Below are 17,270 nucleotides of genomic sequence, written 5' to 3'. Positions count from 1 at the left end.
GCATTTCTTGAGTTATAGACGTAATTCTCGTTTTCTTGACAGTTATTTTTTCTAAATAATTTTTATTTACTGCATAATATATAAATTCTACATATGTAATTATTAAATTGAATATAAAAATTCAAATCAGATATTACTAAAATTTAACTTTAAATTTTTGATAATTACTAATTTAATTTTTTAAAAATTATTAAGTTAATAGTACTTAAATTTGTAGCATGTTCTCTTTGTTTCATAATTTTTTTTTTTTCAATTAAGACTTATTTCATCAACGCGCGAAATCGAACGCCTCTAAATTTCAATTACAAATTTTCTCAAAATCAAATTCTGTAACCCTAATCCATGACTGTAACTAAAGTCAAGGCCTTGTTATTCAGCTATGTCGTATAAACGTTATATGCACATCACGCAGATGATTACTGAGTACAAGCACATTTACCTAGGAATTAACTTGTGAATTGCCAAAATTTTTAATCTAATTGATTAATTTCTTCAAGTCAATCTAACAATGGCAATTCGGGCTTCTTTAAGATCAAAACTTTCACTCTTCGCTTCAATTATCTCCCAAAACATCGCTACAAAAGCTACAAACAACCATTGGTTATTGCGGCCATTAAAACCCATAAGTCAAGCTCTAGATTTGAATCGACAAAAACCCTTTTCAGGGTTTAGACAATACCATGACGGCAGGCCGAGGGGACCCCTTTGGAGAGGCAAGAAGCTTATTGGCAAAGAAGCGCTCTTCGTAATAGCCGGTATGAAGAGGTTTAAGGATGACGAAGGCAAACTCGAAAAATTTATCAAGACCCATGTCTTGAGGCTCTTGAAGATGGATATGGTTGCAGTTTTATCTGAGCTTGAGCGCCAAGAGGAGACCACTTTGGCTGTTAAGGTACTTTGCCTCTGTTCTTGGCTTGCATTAGCTGTTTGTTGAATCTACTCGAGTGGGTTCTAAAATTGTTCAAGTTGTACGTTGGGTCTGTTCTGCTTTTAATTGAAGTAGTCTTTTAAGCTTATTTGCTATAGCTTGATCTTGATTCTTCTTGGGACACAATTTGATCTATTTAGTCATCGAAGTGTTGTAGAGCTAGTATTGTAAATTAAATCATCGAAAGATCTGTCAAGTAGATAGTTTACGCATACGAATTGTTCGATAAAATGCTTGAAAGATATTTGGTTCCTTTCTTTGGAAAATTTTAAGAGATAAGTCTTAACTTAATCTAATATTTTGTTAGAAATGTGAGGAAGAAGAATGAGAGAGGGAAGACTCAATTTTTTAATTTGTGGTAGTCTCTGTAAATTTTTAAGTATATAAGTATATATAGACAGTAACATAATTTTTAAAATTTTAAATACATGAATTATACTTAAGTTTAATACATGAACCAAATAGTAAAACTCAAAAGACACATATTAATGATTATATTTATAATTTACATTTAACTTTACTCCCTAGTAAAACAAAAAGTATGGACATGTTAAAATTTATAAATTATTACTTTCAACGATATGTTTTGCAGTGGTAGAAATTCTGATGATCAAACAATAAGTCTGATAATATAGTCAAGTTTTGATTTTTATGTGACTGTTTACAGATGTTTAAAGGGTAACTCGTTGAATTGCAGATGTTTGAGGTTATTCGGAAGCAAGATTGGTATAAGGCTGATGTGTATCTTTACAAGGACTTGGTTATTGCACTAGCAAGATGTAAGAAAATGGATGAAGCAATGCAATTGTGGGAAAGCATGAAAAAAGAGGATTTATTTCCTGATTCTCAAACATATGCCGAAGTTATAAGAGGTTTCCTGAGGGATGGCTCTCCTGCTGATGCCATGAATATATACGAGGACATGATCAAGTCTCCGGATCCACCAGAGGAGTTGCCATTCAGAATTTTGTTGAAGGGCCTTCTGCCACATCCTCTTCTGAGAAATAAAGTTAAGAAAGATTTTGAGGAGCTATTTCCTGAAAAGCATGCTTATGATCCTCCAGAAGAGATTTTTGGTAGATGCTGAGGTTCGAGTTATACACTCTATTTTTCCCTTTGCTCTTTATACATATAAGTTACTTGTTGAAATGTTCTATGGCTGTCACTTTAGAAATGAAGATTGGTCAGGGAATTGAGTTCGTAGATCGGAAAAAGTTTATATGGATTAAGAAATAATCCATGATTAATCATCCTTAATTGGATATGCAATCAAAGATGACAGTTCGATATATGGATAACATTGGTTGAATGTGGGAGTGGGACTACCAGCCATACTCTGGTCTGCTTTTCGTGTATGTGTGTATCTGCAAAAAGAGCTTGTTTGGTTGACCTGTTATTTATGATGTGAATGGCAAAAATTGTTGAGGGTATCTTCATTAAAGCCATTCTCGAAATCTAAAGTAGCTTCTGCTTCTTACTGAAAGTGCTTATATTTTAGATGCTTAACTTTTTTTTTCCAAAGCAGAAAGGCACAAGCTAGAGGACCAACCAAATGAACATTAGATACGAACTTTCATCTGATTGTAGCATCTTAACAACATTGCTTCAAGACCTTTTCTACTATGATTTCCTTTTATCAATATTTTGTTTGGTAAATGCCTGTATCCAACCTTATCTCAATTTCTCTCTTATTCTCTGAGAATCGGTTTATAATGTCTATCATTTATGTTTTTATTGTTTCGTATGGGTGATCACTTGACTGATAAATCTGTCTGTGAAAGGGCAAAACTGAGCAGTAGGATAGATAAATCGTATTCCCTGAGTTCATGCAACTTGGTTGCAGAGGAGTATACATCATTGAAAAGACAGACAATGTGCAGCAAGCTAATTTTAAAGAAAACCCAGAAAGTGTCATTTTCCATGAGAGATGTAATATTCGAAATTCTTTACCTTCCCGTTAGAGCTAAATTATAAAAATCTTCTCATTTTCAGTATTACTTCAAGATCATTGGCTTATTTTCTCTCAAAATTTTCTTTTTTGCGGGCAAGAAAAGCTAATATCTGAACGGTTTGGTTAGTATTTTGTTGGTAATGAGTCACAAAACCTAAAGATATGTTTGGAATTGTAAATTTACAGTTTGTTGATTATGAGAGTTATACAAGCTTTCTAGCATTTCTTTTAACTTCTTCTCCCTCATATATTATGATTTACAATCATTTTAAAATTTACAGAAAAGTACTTAAAAACTCTTACATTCAATAATAATGAGAGAGAACTCTCTTTATTGTAAAAAAAAAAAAAAAGCACTTGAATATTTAATACTCTCTAGATCATACATTATATTTATGTAGGGAGAAAAGATCTATACTATTAGATTATATAAAAAATAAAGAATTTAATAATGAAAACTTATTATATTATATGAATATCAACAGAAAAAGATGAGGATAAGTGCAAAAACAATATTGAAATCTCACCACTATATATTCCAATATGTTAGTGAATATTAATATTCTTTCTATTCATGAATTAGATAGAATAATTTGGATTCTCCCACTTCTAATGAGATAATGGCATACATGATTGGCCATTGATATTTAGAGCTCTATACACTTTCCTAAATGTAATCATATGAAAATGACTACAATTCAATAATTAACCTCACTTTATTGTACCAAATTTACTAGCATGTTCTCTAAAATGGAATTTTCTACATTTTCCAATTCCACACATTGTTGGCATATTCCTTTCTTGTTTAAAATGAAGTTAAAACAAAAATTAGTTTAAGTTCTCTATTAGTTGCGGTCAAGGTTCTTCAAAATATTTTAGATAAATTTTTGTGTGTTCTCTTGAGATAAAAAAAAAAAAAAATAAATCATCGATCTATACATTTAAGGTTAATAATCTATTAAATTAATTATGATATTTAAGAAATTTAGTTGAAATTTTAAAAATAATAAATATATTTATAATTAGATACAAAATTAATAGATATATCTGTAATATGTATTTATATAAAATATAATTAATTCTTTTAATATTCTATTTAGAAAAATATTTATTTATCTGTGTTAATGAAGATGTCACGTGAATTTTTATTAGACATGTATTATATTCTATTTAAATGTTACGTGATTTTTTATATTTAAATAATATTTTAATTTTAAATTATTTTTAATAATAGATAAATATTGTTTTTTTTAAAAAATATCATCCACCTCCTCCTCTCTCCTATTCCCCAACCAATATGCCCCCCTCCCCTTCCTACCACCATTGCGGGTGATGGAATAAGTACGGGCGGAAGTTACTCGCTATGATGAAGTATAGAGTACAAAAAAAAAAAAAATTAATCGTGTTTAAAAAGAGAACAAAATTAAAATAATTTTTTTAAAAAAATATATAATTAAAAATAGTAAAAAGTTGGTATAAGAATTAATTTAAATATTTTAAAATAATATAATTACTAAACTAAAATTTTGGCTCATTTAAGAACAAATTATGCCATCTTTTATTTATTTATTTATTAGGTTTTAAATACCAATATTTAATATATGTTTGTTAGTATTAGAGCTTCTACTTATTGATATTTGAAGAGATGGTGGTAAACTATTTTGGGTTGACATCAAAGGAGATGATTTTTGAGTGGGAAAACAACCTTATCTTCATGTGGGATCATCCAAAAACGATATGATATTTCTTCAGAAAAAAATTCTCTTGACCACTTTTTTTCAAGTCTTCTCACGTTATCTGCAAAAAAAAATAAATAAATCAGTCACGGGACGAGTCATTGGCTAGGAAAATGAGAAGACCCAGATTAGAAGATTTTTTTTTTTTCTTTGAAGAGTATGAATATGAAGTTTTTGGCTCTATGGAGGCAGGAGAGGCTGCAATTATCCATTGCAGGACACACATGGTGGTACTCCACTCGGATGATCACTGGACCCCACGTGGCACTTATCCGCTAAGTCTCAATGAGCAGAAATTTGGATATTAATCAATATCTATATCTATATATTATGTTGGATAATATTCAGAGAACAGAATGTGAATCAAGAAGGGGAAATAGCAGAGAAAATCCCATCAAATCACTTTGATGTGTTGATCAAAAAAGGAAGGAAATATTCCAATAAAATCTGCTTTTCTTGATGATGATTATGGCACATGGGCGGCACTCCAAGAAGTGCCGTCTTCTGTGGTAGCATACATTATATATATGTGTGTGTGTGCATATCTGCTTTCAGGACTTTCTGCAAATACCTTATGTGCAGCGACTTCTGTCTTCTTTCTTTCTGCTCTACTTGATTTCTCTTCAAACTTTATCTGCTTTTTTGAACTGGGTACCTCTTGGAAGAGGATTCTGTTCAGTTTCTCCATTACAGATCCTGGTTTTTGAAACTGTGTATCTTTTGATAATGGAAAGCAAGAGAAAAGCTGGTTCCTTTTCTTCTTCTTCTTCTTCTTCATTCACAGCTGATCTTTTTGGCACCAAGGAGCCACAACCAGCATCTTCTGCAGGGATATTTGCCTCAATTTTCCCTCCTCCTCATACGGTATGTACATTTGATGTTCACAGCTTTATACATACACCACCATACACCAACCATGCTTACTTCAACACACATACATATTCATGTTTTTATATACGTATTTATGAATATATGTATTTGTATATTATATATATGATATCATGATTTTCTATTATGTTAATTACCAGAGTTTGAATTTCTTCTCTTTTTTGTTCTTGGCTAATTGGGTGGCACTTTTCCATTTTGTGGTTTTACTTCAGACATATAGTAATTGAGCTTCTTTTTTATTCTGAGAACATATTGACTTAAGAATTGAAAGAAGGATGGAAGATTTCATTCCAGTCCAAGCTGGAAATAATCTTTTCTCTAGTGCTTGTAGCTAGAATAAAGCTTTTATTATATGTATATGTTGCTCTAGAGAAATCTTTATTGGTTGTCTTTATGGTATAGAAAATTATAAGCTAGAATGCCCACTATAGAGAGAGTTTATAGGACCAATCAAGAGCTAAAGGGTAAGATGCCCTGCTTGTTCTTGTTTGGAGGTTGACGAAACTGGCTCAACTTCTGCTTGTTGAACTGAAAAGATGGGGTTCTTTTCTCTCTATATTGTTCTTGTTCCTCCTTGTTTTTTGTCCTACAAATTCTTCTCTTGAAAGGGTAATTCGATGCGATAAAATCCTGAGTTCTGTCATCGGATGTCTGGGCCAATCTTCCGAAGTCTTCTTTTTCAAGTTTCAGTTGGCAGGGAGGAGCACCTCAAGCTCTGATGGGATTGGATCATGGAAAGAGCAGTCTTTTGGGAATCAAGCTTGGAGCAACAAGCAGGGTACTCCAGGTCAGTTATCATTGCATATTTTATCTTCTTATAGTTTCTCATGTTGTTCATCCAGTCAAGACTATGTTTGGAGCAAATATTGAAATTTTATGAAATTTGTTTGCAAATTTACACTTATTTTACCAAAGAGAATGAAAATACTGGCTGAAATAATAAAACTTTACCTAACATGAAATTCCACGTGAAATTAGAAAAGTGGCATTCAAATTCTATCAATTTTTGTCCTACTAGAGATTACATAACATCTTAATGGAAATAAATATGGATTTTAAATAAATCCCATAAATATTTTAGATCTGTTCCCAACATAACCTAAATCTCATACATAAAATGTTATTACGAGTACTTAAAATGATGAATATAAAAGTGGTTATCTTTTTCAATTCTTTTTGTTTTGACTTCCTTCATATGTAAGCACCATGCAATCTGATTTTATCTGTTAACTTTCACTTGCTTCTGATCCTGGAGCATCTGCTGCATCAGGCAGAACATGTTCTCCTAATTAGTCCATTTCTAAGCAGTCAAGTTCCTCTGTATCTAGAGGAACAAATCTCTCAAAACTTCACTTCTTTTTTCAATAAGCAGAAAAAGTAAATCGTCCTCATAAAACTTCTAAGAAGAGGCCATGTCTTTTTGGCCTTCCATTCACTCAAATCACAGACTCTTCATTGTGAAATTTTTAGCACTTCTAACAAATCCGATGCAAAAATTAAAACTTGAAGGATGACGCTTCATATGTTTTGTTTTTGTTTAAACAATATAGCTCTGTGTAGCGATGCTGCAAGAAGCTGTAACATACCCAACAGAGAGAGGAGCCCTATCTTTCAGGAAGAAAGAGTAGAACCGTGTCATCTAAGTTCATCTCTTTACTACGGTGGGCAAGACATATATTCCCAGTCCCCAAGTACTCACACCTCAGGATCATACCCTATAGTGAGTCTTGACTAGTTGATCAGTAATATCAATACCATGCTTTGATATGTTCAACTTTCTCGGTAACCAAAATGAAGTAAGAGACTAACTATATACGCTATGACCTTTGTGAATGTTTTAGTTCAAGAAAGATGGGGGAGAAGATGATGGTAATGGAAACAATTCCCCGGGTGCTTCTAGAGGAAACTGGTGGCAAGGTATTTGTTGTGATGTGTCTTGATTTCAACAAAATTAAGTAGTAATACATAGGCCTTTCCACATAGTGGAATGGGCGAGCAAAACCTATTTAGGATTTTTTTTAAAGTCACTATGCATACATATATATTATATATATATGTATATAGATATATACTATTATCTTCGAAACTGCCATTATTACTACTTTGTGAGATTAGTGTGTATCCAGGGTGAGAAAAACACATTCTAACTTCAAGCATTTTTTTTATAGTGAATATTCACAGGAGTAGGTCCTGTTTACCGAATCATATAAATTCTCTAATGTTTTACTTCTCTGATTTAATCTGCTTGCTTAAGTTTTATATCGCTCAAAAATAATGATGCAAAAGCTAATGAAGCTATTGTCAGAGATTTCTAATATCATCTCCAATTTCTGATTCCATGTCTGCAGGTTCACTTTATTATTAGGACCTTCCCTTCCCTAGGCGTATGAATTCTCCATCTATTTTATACGGTATGTTAATCTGCTCAACTCGATTTCAAATAGGTAGATGAATTCTTATTACATTTACCCACTCTTTTCTGTAGTCTCAGCTGAAGAATGGCAAGGAAATATGGATTGCTTTGTTTTTTGTATTTTTCTGCTTCATTGGACAAAACAAATTCGGACAAGTAAAATCTAAGACAGTTTTTTCATTTGTAGCTGGTGATTTCTTTTTCTACTTAAATTTAGATCGCAAAACTGATCTAGGACAAGGAGAACTTGAAGAGTAAATGTAGAGAAAATTTTTATTAAGAACAACTAAGAGACCTAGGATCTCAATAATTAAAACGATATTTCAATAATTTAAATGGTAATCATAAGTAGTCAATCTTATTTATAGATACCAAATACATTAAAAATATAGAAAATCTAAAAAAACCTAATAAAAACAGGAAACTAAGTTAAATAGAAAAATTAGGGAGGTAGAAAATTTAGGAAATAGGAAAATAAACTTTCTCTTTTCTTTTATTGCAAGACTTTCAAAACCTTAAAAAAGGAAATTAAATCTTCATGTTTTTCGTTAACTTCCCAAGACGTTTACGTTCTTTTGTTGATTTTACCTCATATTTCTTATTTTTAAGATTTGTCCATTTTAGAAACTTCATGTTCTGCTGCATCAAGGACTTCTTTAAAATATATTTTTTCAATTTATAAAATTTCCAGCAACAGCAGAAAATATTCCTGAATGTAGTTTTGGAAAATAATGGATCTAGTCTTTTCAGCTGACTATCAATCCAGATAATTCCTTGTCTCTTGTAGAATACATGAGCATAGGGATTTGGTTTAGCTATCTGATCCACGTTGCTTTGATGTTCAATATTTTGCAGGAATTCGTGAAGCCTAGGCGATACCAACAATTATAACTAATGGAAAGAGCTTACAAGAAATCTTATGTAAGCCTTTCCTGGAAAAGAACTCTGTATAACGTGTTTTTTTTCTTTAACTGATTAAGAATATTAAGAATTTGCATAACTTCTAAGAGGCTGCTATGTATCTTTTTTTTTTCTGTAATTTTAAGTTTGTATGGTCTTTGCTGTTATAAAGACAATGTGAATGGTTTTAAGGTTTGATATTCAACTTTAATGGCATCTCTTCTGTTATTCTTTCGTTAAGACTTGCAAATTTTCAAGATAAATTTAGTATTTATAGATCAGCTGCTATTTTTGGAAATAATAAATATAGATGTAATTATCTTATATTGAATTTCCAAGCACCTCTATCCAACTTTCATAACAAGAAAATCTGAAAAGAGAAAAAATGAAATATGGGAAGTACATGATTCCCAAATCCGAAGTCTCTTGATGAGGAAAACATAAAACAGAATTTGCTCAAGAATGCTGTCTTATCCAAGAGTGTTGTAGAATTAGAGAAACTGAAATCTTCTATGTAAACAAATTCTTTTGCTGCTAATGTACAATGAACTAATTCTACAAAAAAAAAAATCTTTTTCTTTTCCAATACACTAATCATCTATCTTCCTGTTCTCTTCGTCTCGAAATTAGATATCTTTAATCCAACCAAGGCTGATACTGACAATAACCCGTCTGGTTGTTTGCACCATCTGATATACATAGGAATAGCCTTTCATAAGCAGCTGCCATTTTTGTAGCAGTGAACAACTGCAAACCTCTTTGCCTGGCAGCCTGTCCTTTCTTCTCCAACACTTTTCCTCTATCATCCCAAACCCTAAACAGTGCTTTCTTCAATGAATTCACAGTTGGAGAAAACGTGTACCCAACATCTGTTCCAACAATCACCGACCCTGTAATGCTGGCAAGTCTTGTTGCCAGCACTGGCTTACCAGAAAGCATTGCTTCCAACAAAGTATGATCTAGTCCTTGAGCTCTAAGAGTTGGGTTAACAAAAATGTCAATTGCATTGTAGAAACTTGCCAATTGTGTCTGTTCAAGAGGCCCTAAAACAATCACATTGGTGCCAAGCTCTCTGTACCTTGCACCCCAAGGACCATCACCAGCCACCAGAACGACAATGTTTCCATGAAATCTTTCATTCTCCATTAGAATTTCTTGCAGAGCATTGAACATTAAGGGGTGTCCTTTGTCCTTGACCAACCTCCCTGCCATTCCAAGAACTAACTGTCGACTTTCTGGGACACCAAACCTCTGCTCAAACTCCATTTTCTTGGTAAAATTTGGCCTGAAAACCTCCTCATCAACTCCATTGATAATGATATGGACTCGTTCTTCTGGGATCATGTAAATCCTCTTCAAAACATCACCAGCATGATCACTGGTAGCAACATGGTGAGCATACCTAGTAAAAAACTTGACCTCATCCACAACTTTCATTGCTGTCTGATTCAAGGCCTGTGCCTGTTGCTCCTCAGGAACCCTCAGGAGTTCCTGAATGATGTGTGAATGTAGAGTCTCATAAGCAATTCCATGCCAAGAAACAGCAAGATTAGGCAGGTGCCTTGCCCTTGTGTGCAAGAGTCCTACGCTTTCTGAGTGGACAACATCAAAGGGTACCCCAGTTGAGTTTTGGGTCTGAAAAAGCTTCCACACCACAGCTTGGTCTAAATAGCCAGCAGCAGTTGGTGTTGATAGATGAAAATACAGATTGCTTATTGGGTATCTTGGAAAAGAAGAGTTTGAAACAGAGGCTGTGAAGATATGAACCTCATGGCCTCTTCTGGCCAGGGCAAGGTGTAGGGTCAAGGCATGTCTTTCAAGTCCTCCAGCGTGGAATCTCTGCGGCCATTTCTTGACAAAAGCAGCAATTTTTAGGGTTTTTGGAGGTGATTTTGAAGGAAAAGAAAGCTGGTTCCAAGCAGAAGGGAAGAAGAGGAGGTTAATGGGTTTTTTAGTGTTTGTGATCAAGATTTGGTTTTGTGAATAGCATGTATCAGAACAGTGACACAAGTAGAGAAATGAAATGAAAGAGATGATGGAGAAGGTGATGATAATGTAGCCAAGAGAATGGAAACTGAAGATGGTAACATGATCCTTTGCCATGAAAACTCTGAGGTAAAAGATCAGAGAAGAAAGTTCTAGGGTGGTATGAAAGTGGAAGGACTGAAAGAAGGAATCATAAGTGTTAAAGAGTTGAATAAATGAAAAGGGTTAATCAAGATTTATTGTTTTATTTTATTTTATACAGCAAGGAAGAAGGAAGAGTGGAAAGTAAGGAACCTGCACACCGAGATCCCAAAAGATGAGCAAGTTTCCAGACTTCCATGGATTGTTTTTGAAGAATTGTGAAAACTAGGTTTTAGATCCAATAAATAAACAAAATGTATGACAAGATTAATAATGTTATTATTCCAAACTAATAGATACAAACACTTATTACTAAACTAAAAACACAAATATACAATTCAGTTGCATTCATTAGAACACATTACTAAATAATTAAATATGAAAAAATTATTGATTTACATTTTTATTTTAATTAAAATAAATTTAAGAATATTAAATTTTTTGAAAGAGTAATTAACGAGTAAATGCATAAAGAACAAGTGAAAGATAAATAACAAGAGCCGAAGGGACCAAAACGACAAGAGGCCCGAGAGCCGCAAAGGTATACCGACTGCCACAACCCAGAGTACCCAACTTGATTTGCACCAGATCCGCCAAAGCCAGGGTCAAGAAACCGCAACCGAAAACCGACCCAAAGCCCGACACCAAACTCCCGACCCGTAAAGCCATCAAGTTCACGCGCACACGGCTGACGCTCTCTCCACACGCCACCCCCGCTCGCTGGTCGCTCCGTATCTTAATAGCTTGCTTCAGAGCCGACGCCACGAGGCTGGAGAACAGAAAGGAGCTGAACGAGTACACGTGGCTTGATACGAGGTTCTCGATCAACGCCGATCCAGCGGCGCACGAGCCGCTGATGTCGACGAAGGTAGCCGATGGGTCGGTGGTGGGGAACCAGGTGAGGCCGAGGAAGAGGGCGAGCGTGAAAAGGGAGTTGACGTTGACGATTCCGTCCAGTGCCATGACGTGGATGGTTGTTGCGGCTATCAGCTTCCTCCGGATCGCCAGGTCAGCCATGGCCGGCGAGGAATCTGCCTGGTTGCCGGGCGATAACTGAGGAGAACGAACGAGAAACGGCGAAAGCATTATGTAGGCTTTGGGTTTCCATTAAAAGAAGGTAGTGGATTTTGTTGTTTTGCGAGAGGAGGAAGCGTGGGAAAGAAGATGAAGACGTAGGAGAAGTATGGAAGAAAGCGTCGTGGCGTAGCTTTTCCGACAAGAAAAATGTGACGACAGCGCAGAGGAATACCCAATAACGGTTACTTTTTCGAAACTGGAAAAAAAAAAAGAGGGGAAAAAAATAATCGCCGTTGCCGGGGATCGAACCCGGGTCACCCGCGTGACAGGCGGGAATACTCACCACTATACTACAACGACCTTGTTGTTAATTGCATTTTAATTAATTATACTTCGCAGACCATGAAGAGTTTATGTGATTTCGAATCTAATACTAAGTATTTCATGTACTTTTTAAAATGTTATGTTATATTTATTAATGTGTATGTATTATATCGTTAATAAAATAGATCAATTTAATTTTCATGTTCGTATAAATAATCAAGCTACAAGAATCAAAAGTGTAATTTACAAATATAATTATGACCTTAGCATTACAAAAATGATTTGTTTTAAAAATTAATAATTTAATTCATTTATATAATTCATATTTATCTCTTCATACTTAATTTTAACATTGAATTATATTCCCGTTAAGATAATAACAAATATTTATTGCAAAAATAAGTTAATAAATATTTTTCGTACATTTCTAATAATTTTTAAATCTTGAAGGTTTTATTTTTATTTCACTTTCACCCCCCAACTAAAGTTGTTCAGCTCACACAAAGTGCTTAATCCATAATCAGCTGATTTAGTTGACTCTTGCCATAATTAAACATATATACGTACAATGTATGTATCCACTAAAGGAATGAACTTTAATAGCTACTTAAATGGAATTATTAATTTTGCTAACTGGGTTTATTTTTATAATTATGAATTAAGTTTTAAACATATTAGACTAAGATGACAGAATAAATTTTTTAAAATTTAAAGAAAAATTCAGTCTCAAATTTAATTTAAATGGAAGTAATTATTATAGTAAATAAACTTAACGTAGTGATAAATAGACATGCCATAATCAATAACACTGTAAATATAGATCAAAACTGTATAATTAATATCACAATATATATATATATATATATTATTGATTTGACTTTTGAGTTCATTTCCAAATTCTAAATTGTACTCCGGCTCAAATTAGCTCCAAATTATATAAACTTGTGCATGCTGGCTTCCCATGTTTTCTTCCATGGCTCTCTTCTTTTATGTATGTGTATGTGTATGTATACATATATATACGTACATAATGATATATTAAGTGTATCGTGTATTTAATTGTTTATGTTAATATATAATAATCCTTCCTGCGGATCATCATCGCCTAATAAACAGAAGCTAGTGCATGCTGGCTTCCCATGTTTTCTTCCATGGCTCTCTTCTTTTATGTATGTGTATGTGTATGTATATATATATATACATACATAATGATATATTAAGTGTATCGTGTATTTAATTGTTTATGTTGATATATAATAATCCTTCCTGCGGATCATCATCGCCTATATAACAGGAGCTAGTGCATGCTGGCTTCCCATGTTTTCTTCCACGGCCTTCTTCTTTTATCTATGTGTATGTATACATATATATACATACATAATGATATATTAAGTGTATCGTGTATTTAATTGTTTATGTTGATATATAATAATCCTTCCTGCGGATCATCATCGCCTAATAAACAGAAGCTAGTGCATGCTGGCTTCCCATGTTTTCTTCCATGGCTCTCTTCTTTTATGTATGTGTATGTGTATGTATACATATATATACATACATAATGATATATTAAGTGTATCTAGTATTTAATTGTTTATGTTGATATATAATAATCCTTCCTGCGGATCATCATCGCCTATATAACAGGAGCTAGTGCATGCTGGCTTCCCATGTTTTCTTCCATGGCCTTCTTCTTTTATATATGTGTATGTATACATATATATACATACATAATGATATATTAAGTGTATCGTGTATTTAATTGTTTATGTTGATATATAATAATCCTTCCTGCGGATCATTATCGCCTAATAAACAGAAGCTAGTGCATGCTGGCTTCCCATGTTTTCTTCCATGGCGCTCTTATTTTATATATATATATACATATTGTATATATGTATATATATATATATATGTATATATATAAGACAAAAGTGGTCAGGAACATGAAGGCAGAATGCTCTGTGTTTTGTAACACCCCTTTTTTTTTTTTCTTAACGGTGTACGATAAAACACTCATACAACACAATACCGAAATCCATATTATTCCAACCATGCACAAGAGAAATTTGTCCACCTTCCATGTTCCAAATCAATTGTACATACATCTCCACCTCTACAACACATAGTAATACAATATCAAACATTCCTAGATATTCAATATCCAGACTAAACCATCCTTTCAAACTACTTTAATTCACAAACAAAACTTGTGCCCTATGGCACTACCGACGGGGCTCCGTTACCAGCCGCTCGGATCCCAATTCCGTCCTTACTCCACTTGTGAATGATGAGAAGTGAGTTCACATAACTCAATACGATAAAAATCAAGTTGTAAGTGTAATATGCAGTGACAAGAATTTTCAGAAATGTCTATATGCATTTATCCTACCCAACCCCAAACAACTCATAACCCTCTCCCTACACTAATTATCAAGGTCCTATTCCAAGGAAATAGCACGGCCAAACAACCCCACCCACCCAACAATCATCCATTAACTCCCGTCACCAACATCGGCGACTCATACACTCTTCCCCCATCTCCCGACCTCACGAGGCCACACACACACACACACACACCCAACCACCTTCATTCCACGTCACCAATATCGGCGACTCATACCCATATCTCCACCTCTCGACCTAATAGGCCACGCACACACCCACACACCATTATTCTGCGTCACCAACATCGGCGACTCACACTCACTCCTCCACCTCTCGACCTAAAGAGGCCACACACACACACCAATACCATCGTCTCGCGTCACCAACATCGGCGACTCATACTCACTCCTCCACCTCTCGACCTAAAGAGGCCACACACACACACAAATACCATCGTCTCGCGTCACCAACATCAGCGACTCATACTCACTCCTCCACCTCTCGACCTAAAGAGGCCACACACACACAAATACCATCGTCTCGCGTCACCAACATCGGCGACTCATACTCACTCCTCAATCTCTCGACCTCGTTGGGCCACGCACACACACAAACGTTTCCACCTCCCGTCACCACCATCCGTGACTCATGCACCCTTCTACCCCTCTCGGCCTTGCTAGGCCACACTCACATACATATCCCCTCCCTGCTCCACCAACATCGGCAACTCAACCCGCCCCTACCAACGGCCTCCAAGTCTCCCCTCCCAAACCGCAAGCTCCCATCTCCCCTTATACCATGCTAGTACCAAGCGTTCTAACTTGCTAACTCCTACTGACCACATTACTCCCCTTCTCCCATCCAATCCCCCTCAAATCCTGTTTCCTAGTCCCCACTGCCGTACCTTCCAGCTCCCTTCCCTCTCCCACTGCCCCCTACCCGCTACCTCCCCCATCCTCCTGCCTCCTCCCGGTTCCTATACACTTTTGCCTACCTAGGGCGGTTAACCTCTCAGCTTGCACCGTTTCACGCCACATACACGCCCTCACCACCGTGCATTTCGGGGAAACACATCACCGCCTATTAGCGGCTCCCTCCACATCCCCACCCACGCACACACCACGCACACACCTCTTCTGTCCTCTCGAGTTTTTATCTCACCCGCGCCCCCTAGATTGTTCTCTCACATCCTCCTCACTCTGTTCTACCCGCACCACCCCATCCTTCCCCACGGCTCCCCACACGCCTCCAACACCGCCATACTTTCCATTCCTTCCCCGATCACCTCCGTGAGCGCGCGGGACAACCCCACGCTTACGGCCTACCTTCACTGCTCCACTCCGTCGCGCCATTGCCGACGCCGCAACCTGCAACAAAATTCTCTACACACACACACCACACCAAACAGCTCAAATTGTCACCGTACCTCCCGTTTCCATCTTCCTTCTTCCTGCCGGTCGCGTTGTCCGTCCACGGCCTCCTTCCCTCTCCCTTCTCGTTCCCCTCCGCCCCGACTCTCTCCTCTCTCCTTCTGGAACTTTCCTCTTCTTCTTCGTCTCTGCTGTCCTCCTTCCCTCCTTTTCTATTTTTCTCTTTTTTCCTTTTCTTTCTTTCCCGACCTCCTTTTATACTCTGCCAGCCTACCCCAAAACGACGTCGTTTTCCTACATCCCAAAACGACGTCGTTTTTCTTTCTTTCAAAACGACGTCGTTTTTCCCCTCTCTAAAACGACGTCGTTATTATTATTATTATTTTTTTTTCTTTCTATTCTTTCTACTTTCTAGTCCTTACAACACTCCCCCCGTAAAAAAAAAATTTGGTCCCTCAAATTTTGTTACCTTACCTCCAAACAATTCTGGATAATTCCGTCTCATTTCGTCTTCCCGTTCCCAGGTTGCCTCTTCCTTGGCATGATGTCTCCACTGTATCTTCACCATAGGTATCACCCTGCTCCTCAACTTCCTTTCTTGTCGTTCGAGAACTTGGATTGGCTCCTCCTCATAAGACAAGTCCTTCTCCAATGGCAACGATTCATACCTTAGAATGTGGTTGGGATCCGGACGGTATTTTCGTAGTAGTGATACGTGAAATACGTTGTGAACCCCACTGTACCGAGGAGGAAGCGCTACCCTATACGCAACCACCCCCACTTTTTCCAAAATCTCAAACGGCCCTATGAACCGGGGACTTAATTTCCCTTTCTTTCCAAACCTCAATAACCCTTTCATGGGAGAAACTTTCAGGAACACATGATCCCCTACTTCAAAGCTTAACTCTCTCCTACGATTGTCTGCGTACCCCTTCTGTCTACTCTGGGCAGCTTGTAAATTATGTCGTATCATCCGCACCTTAGCTGTGGTTTCCTCTACCATCTCCGGCCCCAACAACTGTCTTTCCCCCACCTCGCTCCAACACACCGGCGACCTACAGGGTCGACCATACAGAGCTTCATAAGGAGTCATGCCGATACTGGTGTGATAACTATTATTGTATGCAAATTCTATTAAGGGTAGTATGTCTTCCCAATCTCCTCCCGTGTCGATGACACAGGCTCTCAACATATCCTCCAACACTTGTATCGTCCTCTCCGTTTGTCCGTC

General features: G+C 36.2%; 4 protein-coding genes and 1 non-coding gene across 7 annotated transcripts; 2 read left to right on the top strand and 3 right to left on the bottom strand.

Moving 5' to 3' along the window:
• Nucleotides 1-248: 248 nt before the first annotated feature.
• LOC110812161 (Pentatricopeptide repeat (PPR) superfamily protein) lies at nucleotides 249-2,658 on the top strand. The gene is made up of 3 exons (XM_022038856.2): nucleotides 249-892; nucleotides 1,626-2,016; nucleotides 2,100-2,658. Exons 1-2 carry the CDS (start codon nucleotides 509-511, stop codon nucleotides 2,013-2,015), a joined length of 774 nt encoding a protein of 257 aa, XP_021894548.1. The 5' UTR covers nucleotides 249-508; the 3' UTR covers nucleotide 2,016; nucleotides 2,100-2,658.
• Nucleotides 2,659-4,678: 2,020 nt separating this feature from the next.
• LOC110812148 (uncharacterized) lies at nucleotides 4,679-9,050 on the top strand. Of its 3 annotated transcripts, none has more exons than XM_022038837.2 (6): nucleotides 4,750-5,479; nucleotides 6,188-6,290; nucleotides 7,054-7,223; nucleotides 7,345-7,420; nucleotides 7,852-7,914; nucleotides 8,772-9,050. In XM_022038837.2, exons 1-5 carry the CDS (start codon nucleotides 5,342-5,344, stop codon nucleotides 7,866-7,868), a joined length of 504 nt encoding a protein of 167 aa, XP_021894529.1. In that variant the 5' UTR covers nucleotides 4,750-5,341; the 3' UTR covers nucleotides 7,869-7,914; nucleotides 8,772-9,050. The 3 variants fall into 3 exon arrangements, with proteins under 3 accessions (XP_021894531.1, XP_021894529.1, XP_021894530.1); XM_022038838.2 differs by having other exon boundaries at nucleotides 4,804-5,479; nucleotides 6,194-6,290; XM_022038839.2 differs by lacking the exon at nucleotides 7,054-7,223 and having other exon boundaries at nucleotides 4,679-5,479; nucleotides 6,174-6,290.
• Nucleotides 9,051-9,222: 172 nt separating this feature from the next.
• On the bottom strand, nucleotides 9,223-11,055 carry LOC110812167 (UDP-Glycosyltransferase superfamily protein). The gene has a single exon (XM_022038862.2). It carries the CDS (start codon nucleotides 10,917-10,919, stop codon nucleotides 9,453-9,455), a length of 1,467 nt encoding a protein of 488 aa, XP_021894554.1. The 5' UTR covers nucleotides 10,920-11,055; the 3' UTR covers nucleotides 9,223-9,452.
• A 178-nt stretch (nucleotides 11,056-11,233) lies between these two features.
• LOC110812168 (uncharacterized) lies at nucleotides 11,234-12,165 on the bottom strand. Its single transcript, XM_022038863.2, has one exon. It carries the CDS (start codon nucleotides 12,027-12,029, stop codon nucleotides 11,397-11,399), a length of 633 nt encoding a protein of 210 aa, XP_021894555.1. The 5' UTR covers nucleotides 12,030-12,165; the 3' UTR covers nucleotides 11,234-11,396.
• Nucleotides 12,166-12,248: 83 nt separating this feature from the next.
• TRNAD-GUC (transfer RNA aspartic acid (anticodon GUC)) lies at nucleotides 12,249-12,320 on the bottom strand. The gene has a single exon. It is a non-coding gene; the product is annotated as a tRNA-Asp (tRNA).
• Between the last annotated feature and the right edge of the window lie 4,950 nt (nucleotides 12,321-17,270).

The sequence above is a fragment of the Carica papaya genome, chromosome 2 (assembly GCF_054855325.1).
Source record: "Carica papaya isolate Zhongbai chromosome 2, ASM5485532v1, whole genome shotgun sequence".
Lineage (NCBI taxonomy): Eukaryota > Viridiplantae > Streptophyta > Magnoliopsida > Brassicales > Caricaceae > Carica > Carica papaya.
Note: the sequence above shows the minus strand (reverse complement) of the source record. Positions and strands in the feature narration are given on the sequence as shown.